The 8210-nt window shown below is 52.2% G+C and overlaps 2 protein-coding genes across 2 annotated transcripts; one reads left to right on the forward strand and one right to left on the reverse strand.

The window, feature by feature from the left end:
• Positions 1-33: 33 nt before the first annotated feature.
• On the reverse strand, positions 34-2226 carry M421DRAFT_417801 (phosphoribosyl pyrophosphokinase). The gene is made up of 6 exons (XM_033591589.1): positions 1980-2226; positions 1787-1923; positions 1660-1678; positions 1061-1608; positions 497-1011; positions 34-446 (listed from the first exon to the last, which is right to left on the reverse strand). Exons 1-6 carry the CDS (start codon positions 2030-2032, stop codon positions 390-392), a joined length of 1329 nt encoding a protein of 442 aa, XP_033451394.1. The 5' UTR covers positions 2033-2226; the 3' UTR covers positions 34-389.
• A 2869-nt stretch (positions 2227-5095) lies between these two features.
• Positions 5096-6367, forward strand: M421DRAFT_99059 (uncharacterized protein; the record flags this gene model as incomplete). The annotated part of the gene is made up of 1 exon (XM_033598697.1): positions 5096-6367. The coding sequence occupies one exon, from the start codon at positions 5096-5098 to the stop codon at positions 6365-6367; it is 1272 nt and encodes a 423-aa protein (XP_033451395.1).
• Positions 6368-8210: the final 1843 nt, after the last annotated feature.

Raw genomic sequence — 8210 nt, forward strand, 5'->3', positions numbered from 1 at the left:
AATACGGAAAAACACCAAAGCATATTTACGAGGAACGCAGATTCACCGGCCTCGAAGTCTCGAAGCCGGAATTCAGGGCACGATATCTCACATCTACAGTTTTAGATTGTACACTCGAACATGTACGCCGCCCAACGCCGTCCGTGCAAAGGATATGCAGCATGCAGGCTAGGTGCTTAGTATACCGCTCCTCAGCGGGTGTATGAACAGCGGCACGGCACGAAACGTGGTTTTGCCTGTTACGGAAAGAAACAACGACTCTGGAGATATCCTGTCCAAATTGCCGCCACCGCACTCTAATATGTGTTCTATCGCCCGGGGACGTCTTCGGGGTTGGAAAGGAGATATTCACGAAATGAGGACGCACGTGTCCGGCTCGATTCCAGCCACTAGCTGTAGTCGAATAACACGCTGATGCTCTCGCCGTGATGGACGCGTCGGATAGCCTACGAGAAATCAACAATTGCATCGGATCTTGTGTTGGAACTGGACCCACCTCTGCGAAGACGTTGCCGACTTCGAGAACCTCTAGCTTGGGGCACCTCGACTTGTGCTCGGTCTGGTCGACCGTGTTGGTGACTACGACCTTGTCCAGCGCACTCGCGTTGATGCGGTCAATGGCGTCTCCGCTGAGGATGCCGTGGGTGATCAGCGCATACACCTGCGAGGCACCCTCTTTCTTGACCAGCTTGGCCGCGCGAGTGATGGTATTCGATGTGTCTGCCAAGTCGTCGATCAGGATAGCAGTGCGGTCTGCAACGTCACCGACAAGCATCATGGTTGCGTTCTGCCTGTCGCTAATCTGTGTAGGTCGGCGCTCCTTGTGGATGAGGGCGAAGGGCATGCCCAGCGCGTCGGCGATAGCAGTGGCTCGCTTGGCACCTCCAGCGTCAGGACTGACAATGACGGCTTGCTGATAGTCGGGGATGTTCGACTGGATGTACTTGCGGAGGAGGTGACGGCCGTACAGGTTGTCGACGGGGATGTCGAAGAAGCCCTGGTACTGGGGGTCTATCAATGTATCAGTATAAGCTTCTGCCAAAGAAGGAAAGCTACCCACCGTGCAGATCCATGGTAATGACATGATCAGCGCCGGCGCATGTGAGAAGGTCGGCGATCAATGTTCCAGCCTGTGCAACCCACTGGCGGTATCCAACCTGGGGCTCGAAAGCTGGCGGCTTGGTGGTCGGCTTTGCGACAACGCCGTTTGTGCCGTTTGCGCCGTTGAAGTGCACCGAGGCCTCCGACTTGCCCGAGTCGACTGTTTCGCTGCGGCGAAGGCCATTGGACTTCACGGGGCTCGAAGGGTTCGACGAGCCGTTGGGCTGCTGTTCCAGCTTCATGCGACTGAGCTGGTGGTGCAGAGTCGCGGAGCCGTTGCCGTTGGCGCCCAGGCCTGCGCTCTCGGGCTGGCCTGGGTGCGGTGTCTGCGGGCGCGACTCGAAGCTGTATGTGCCTGTCCTCGACCGCGTGCCCGGGACCCTCGCAAGCGGTGCGCCGGTCTTGTTGTAGGGAATGTCCGACTGTCTCGAGTACGGGAACAGCGGCAGAACGGCGGTGATGCGCTTGGCCGAGGCTGTCTGGCAGGCAGAAATGGTGATGAGAAGTCTACAAGACGGTCAGGTATTGCAAGCAACTGCACCAAGCAGAGAATCTCACTCCATGAGGTGGTCGTTCACTGCGCCGCAGAAGTATTAGCGCGGTTCTTTCATGTGAAGCCCCAACCATTTCAGCATGCGTCATACTGCGATAGTCACACAGCGCACAAGGCACGGGGACGCCGTACCTGAACCTCCGCCAGACTGGATGATAAAGACATCCTTGCCACGCACACTCTCCTCGATTTCCACCCTGGTCTCGCCGACCTTGAACTTGCCAAGGAGTACCTTTGCGGGCGGGATGCCGAGGTGGTTACAGATAGTCCTGCACCCTCGTCAGTAGGCCGAATATTCTCTGCTGCAGCATTCTGCGGCGCATACTCAGTCAGCTGTGGGTGCGAGCTCCCGCCGAGGACAACAATGTTGCGGACCATGACGCCAGTGGTGGAGTGCTAAGTCCCTCGTTCGCAAAGGGCAGCAGAGGAGGAAGTGAAAGGGCGATCGCGTCGGAAGGGCGGCGTAACTGTAGAGCCTAGTCGCCGTTGTGGGCGCTGGAGAGGCAGTTTTCAGGGATTGGGCAGCATGGTGAATAATAGATCGTTGCGTATTCACCCAGACGAACTTTTCGAACCCTGCTCGGCAAAGAGCAGGTCTACCGAAACGGCGAAACGGCAGGGTTGCGCAATTTTTAGTTAAGCTTTGCAGCACGAAATCGCTGCCTGCAGCATCAGCTCAATCCAGCCCCTCCACACACATTCCTTATCAGCGCAGCACATTCTGCGAGACCCCACACCTGGGGTCCGCTCAGTAATTGCAGCTTTCTGATTCACGCACATGCGGGTCAGGGTTCGATTTGCGCTTGACGAAATCGGCGGGTCACGTGTCCGGGATCGTGTTGTCGTTCAATATTGAATCTGGCTTGTCATTTATCCCATGAATACCTATCAAACTATGAATATAGCTGTTGCATACCAATACCATCACTTCCATAGATAGTCCTGCATGCACATGTTGTATGTTGCCCCATCACTGATGTCCAGCTACCCAAAGCCTGGGGTTTGCAATGATGTTGCCCTCTGCGGAGTAGCGGAATAGGTCAACCTCCAGCTTGTCGTTCAGGTCGGCCATGGTATCAGGGTCTTGGGAAGCATACTGGATGCTCATCTCGGCCTCTGGGAGTTCTTGCTTCCTAGCCACGTTGGCAGCAGTAACGTCCTGCCGTCTAGACATGGTGCTGAACGTGCGAGTGTGCTCAGCGCAGATGGGGCCGATGAAATCTTGGTGTTGTTGTGCTTCTTTCGCATGTCGGACGGGAAGGTTGTCTGAGTCCTGGAATGCCAAACGAGTTGGCGCCAGTCGTCACCGAATCCCATCTTTTATGTTTCGTCGCCAGCAGGAGCGATGTCCGACTCACGCCCCATGACTTTGAGAACAGATATCTGGCCACTTGACATACTCTGGAAAGAAGCTGGTGTACAGTTCGACCACCCACTCTTGAGGAGTGAAGTAATAGAATATAACCTTGCCTGTATGGCCGAAATCGTGAGCACACTCAGGCATCGACATGGTCTTGCCGAGCATCTGGAGACCAAGGTAGTTTGCCAAGATGAACTCTTCAAGCCAATAGCGCAATGAGTGAAAGATCGAACAAAGTCGTGGCCGGAGCACATGATGCCATCCTGCATCTCCTTCGAGACACAGAGCGAAGTCATGGCGTCTCTCCAATCGCCACTCTTGTTGAAGGCCGTGTTGCAGACATCGTTCACGATGTGCCATTTGAGAGTCCGTTCATAAATATCGGTGGACCAGTCGTTGATGATGCGGTCTCCAGTGGAGGCGGTGAAACCGACCCACTGCATGAACTCAGATGACTCCAGTGTGGCGGGAAGAGTGCGGGTTCGAGCAGATGCTGATGGTGCAGACGAAGAACTTGAAGATCCGGTGCTGTAACCCGAATCTGTGGGCGATATCAGCAGCGCTGAGACGGTCCTCTGTCCGCCGCTGACTGCAGAGATAGAGCCTGGAGTTCTGCTGTTCGCCAAGATGGAAATCTCGTTCGAGATCGTGGGAGAAACAGGTGGACGCATGATGGCTTCGAAGTTGATGTTGTGGTGTGTGGTTGTGGTGTCTGGTTGAGCCCTTGATTATTACCCTCAACATCAAGTGACTGTCATCTACCTTGGGAAACATCCCTTCAATGCAAGCTTGAAGTTCTTCTTAATTACCTAGACAGGTGAACCGCACACATTGTGTTGAGTTAATGTATGCTCCTGTATTATCGGTGGCCTGTTTAGAAGGAATGGTGCCATTGAGAGCACATTTAACAACGCTTGACCTTTCACTTTTGACCTTGAGACAGTGCTCAAGTACACAGATATCTCAAAAGTAACACAAGACGTGTGGAGGTCGAAGAAGACGCGCATAATATAACACCTGGCATAGTGTCAATCCAAGATTCCAGATACGAAGCTGCACTACGTGTTCTTCCAGTCTCACGCTATCTTATGGCACAATTGAGTTTCCCAGTTCATCGGCAAAAGTATCTCAAGTATGAAGTCCCAAGAGCTGTTCACCGCTGCACATATGTCTTGGAGGATGATCATATCCTGGCAAGGTTGCTGAAGACTGCCGTGGCTCCTGGGACGATGCAGGAGTCGGTTCACATGAATTCGCTGCAATGTTCCGCCGTTGGTGCTCTTTCGAACAGCGCTGGCTGCCCTTGGCCGCCTCCCAGTTTTGAGTCAGGAGTACAAGAGTAGTACGGCTTTTGACTAACTAACGAGTCCTGGAATATAACAATGTTATACTATAACCCGGGACGCTCGCATTGTGCGTCCTGGATAGTATGTTATGGCATCCGGTGATGACGTCATTGGGGCTAACAAAAGCGCATCTTCCTCCTGCAACGTCGAGTTTTGCTTCGCAGAATTAACAGCGGTCGCCAACCTTCCAGGGCCAGATCTGGGAGCCAACCTAGCTGACGGTACGAAGAGCAGCAAAAACTCCGCTTCGCAGGTTCGCACGGCCGGGTTCCGGCTCTCCTCAACAACCCATGTCGATTCGACTACCCTCGAGAAGCGTGAGGCCCGTATGGGTTCAACATAGAAAGCATTGAATACGATCTTTGTGCGCGAAAATAGATCGGTATCGTTGAAGCCTCACAGAGTATTGGACTGTCGAAACCACCCTTTTCTGTGGCGAGACTGAGCGAGGCACGCAGCTCCAGGCCTTCCGGCTAGGCGTCCGAATAGAGTAGCACGCCAGTTGTTCATCGTTTCGGAGATCAGCACTTACTTACCGCGTTTGAGTGTGGGTATAACACCTCCACCTCTTAGCTTGCAGGCGGACTCTCTACCCCGCCACATCTACGAACAGACGCATGTCAGCTCCGTTGAATACCGAGTGCCCGACAACAAATAAGTTGTCCGTGGACCATACGTCTCGCTTTTATTTGGTCATCCAGTTGTGAATCGGCTTCAACTACCGCATAGCAAGCCATGTCTTCCTTCGTACTTCGCGATGTTCGTATCTTTACTGGAGAATCAACTATCGAAGAGGGCTACGTTCTGGTAGAAGGCGGAAAGATCAAATCAGTCGGGCTAATCTCAAGCTTTCCGCCACATGAGATTTCGATCAAGACGTACTCTAAGCCCGGCCACACCGTCCTTCCTGGCCTGATCGACTGTCACATACACGCAGACAAGGCTGACCCAGAGGCTCTTCCCCAAGCCCTGAGATTTGGTGTAACGACTGTCTGCGACATGCATAACGAGCTTCCCAACGTGCTCAAGCTCAAGCAGCAAACCCAAGAGTCAGATACTGCCTCCTACAAGACTGCCGGACAAGCAGCTACCATCGAAAACGGATGGCCAATCCCCGTCATCACAGCCCACGACAAGAGCCCCGAGACACTTGCCTCGATAGCAACATGGCCAAAACTTACAGACCGCACATCTGTCATCGAATACCTAACCTGGACATCCCGCGAAATGGCACCCGACTACATCAAACTAATGCACGAGTCCGGCGCAGCAATGGGGTTGAAACTCGACCAGCCCACCGTCAGTCTGCAACGCACTGTTGTCGAAGAATCGCGTGCCCGAGGATACCTTACCGTCGCGCACGCACTATGTCTCCAAGACACACTGGACGTCCTGCACGCCGGCGTGAACGGCCTGACACACACATTCTGCGACCAGCCGCCGACAGACGAGCTGGTCGCAGCGTACAAGAAGAACAACGCGTGGTGCAACCCCACACTCGCTGCAATTGGGTCTTTGACTGCCGAAGGCGCAGCGCTGCAGCACAAGTTCGCGCATGACCCGCGCGTGCAGCACCTCCTCAACGAGGATAAACGTGGGAACATGTGCGCATGTATGAGTTTTGCGACGCAGCATGGGAAAGCGGAGTATGCGTACGCGTCTGTCAAGGCGTTGAGGGACGCGGGGATCGATATCTTGTGTGGCTCTGATGCAGCAGGGCCGGCGAAGGGGACGGCGTTTGGGTTGTCAATGCACCATGAGCTGAGCTTGTTTGTTAACGAGATTGGGATGAGTCCGGAGGAGGCGTTGAGGAGTGCGACGAGTTTGACCGCAAGGAGGTTTGGGTGGGAGGACAGGGGAAGAATCGAGGAGGGGAGGAGGGCGGATTTGTTGCTCGTGAAAGGGAATCCGTGTAAGAGGGTTGATGATACGTTGAACATCAGAGGTGTATGGAGCGAGGGGAGACTGTGCAGTGTTTATGAGGAGGTGTTGGGGAAGGCGGAGTGAGTGGACCCGCACATGCAAGTGTAAGGTAGCGATTACATGACTGATGGCTGAAGCGAAGAATTTGAGTGCCAATGACATTGATCCTAGCCTCGTGTGAAGTAGGTTTCTTGAGGTGATTGTAACTGCCTGGTGCAGTGTCGGGTGGAGGCTGGGATCAACAATTGTATTGCTATCTGTTGTCGTGTTGTGATGTTTATGTACGGAGCTCTCAGCTCTAAGGTAAGTGCACTTGCCTACTAGGCAGTACCTTCTATAACAAGATATTATGTAACTTCACCTACGTAGTTACACACCCCCTTAGCTAAGGTGCTAACTAAAGCTAATCTCCCTTATTCCTGTTCTATATTATATCTATAATTGTTGCCCTATAACTATGCCTAATACTGTCCTAATACTAGTAAGTTAAGCTTGCTAAATTAGGGTTATTATGTCCTTTAGGCTCTAGTAGGTGGTTCTTAACGTCTTTTAATCTAAGCTATTAGACAAATTTAGCATGCTTCTAGCGTACAAGGATCTTAGTAAGTCTATTAGCTAGCATAAGGTTAGTTAGCTTCTACTAAACTAATATACGTCTAGCTGCTACCTCCTGCCTAAGCTAATGTTGGTGGACGTCCACATAACGCAAACGCGTAAATAGCTTGTCCCTATGCTTAGTAACAACTCCTACTGTCTGCAGGTTGTTGCAGAAGATTGTTGGCACTATCTCTAGGTTAAGCTTGATGTGCTTGAACAGTCGATTCCATGCCTGCAGCTCGCTAGCTGCTGTCGACAGAGCTAGCAGCTCTGCCTCAGTGGTCGATTTCGTGACGGAACGTTGGAGTGTCGCCTTCTAGTCAATAGGCATACCGTACATCATGAAAAGATATCCCTGAGAGCTGCGCCGCGTCAGCAGGTCGTCCGCAAAGGCTGCATCAGAGGCACCGTAGAATAGTGGCTCTGTTCCAGCACCCCCCAGGCTTGAGCCTGTGTATATCGTGCGACTGCTCTGATCTCCATGTGCACTGATTGCCAAATGCTTCTGGCTGATCAAGTACTTCCAGACGTGGTACACTGCGCTGACATGCTTTTAACCTAGATTCTGTAGATATTAAGATAATTTAGAGTGGGCTTGCGCAACATTAGGCTAAGTGTATGTCGCAATGTAGGCTAGTAATCTAACTAACTCCTAATATAGCTTTGTGCGCTGTTCGTCCGGCTCCTCCTTGCTTAGGCCAATATTTCTATCTACTAGCGGTACTGCTGGATATTTTGTGCTCTCTTGAGCAATGTTGTATTTAGCTGCTACCTTTTTGATAAAGCTGTCTTGCATTAGCCAGATCTTCTTCTGGCTGCGATCTCAGATCACGCGTATGCTGAGGAACCATTTCAGCTCTCCCAGAAATCGCATGTTGTATGCAGCTCGCAGCTGTTGATCGAATTGGCGGTAGGTGTCCTTGTTCTCAGAAGCTACAGCTATAACTATATTGTCTACAAAGAAGAAGACAATTAAGTAATCATTGCTGAACAGACAGGGCACTCCTGGCACCTGCTGAAGGCCTAGCTTCTCAAGCGTAGCAGTGAGGTGCTTGTACCATAGTAGCAGAGCATCTCGAAGTCCGTATAGAGCTCGTTTAAGCTCAAGCAGTTGGCCAAGCTCACTCTTATATCCTTCTAGACATCGTACGTAGGTAGGTCAGTCAAGTTCTGCGTTAAGAAAGGCGTTTAGGACGTCGTACTAGTACAGCTTAAGGTCAAAAGCAGCTGCTAGGGCGATTAAACATTGGAATATCTTCGCAGCCAGCGTCGCCGCGTACGTATCGCCGTAATCCTGCTGCAGGTCTCCCCTCACTACCAGTCTCGCCTT

Source organism: Didymella exigua, assembly GCF_010094145.1.
Source record: "Didymella exigua CBS 183.55 unplaced genomic scaffold M421scaffold_6, whole genome shotgun sequence".
Classification (NCBI taxonomy): Eukaryota; Fungi; Ascomycota; class Dothideomycetes; order Pleosporales; family Didymellaceae; genus Didymella; species Didymella exigua.

Bases quoted from the DNA above. Each gene is read 5' to 3' on its own strand.
- M421DRAFT_417801 (XM_033591589.1), bottom strand. From the start codon at position 2,032: ATGGTCCGCAACATTGTTGTCCTCGGCGGGAGCTCGCACCCACAGCTG. The intron at 1,012-1,060 runs GTGGGTAGCTTT...ATACATTGATAG, and splicing joins CATTACCATGGATCTGCACG to ACCCCCAGTACCAGGGCTTC. The intron at 447-496 runs GTGGGTCCAGTT...GATTTCTCGTAG, and splicing joins TCGGCAACGTCTTCGCAGAG to GCTATCCGACGCGTCCATCA.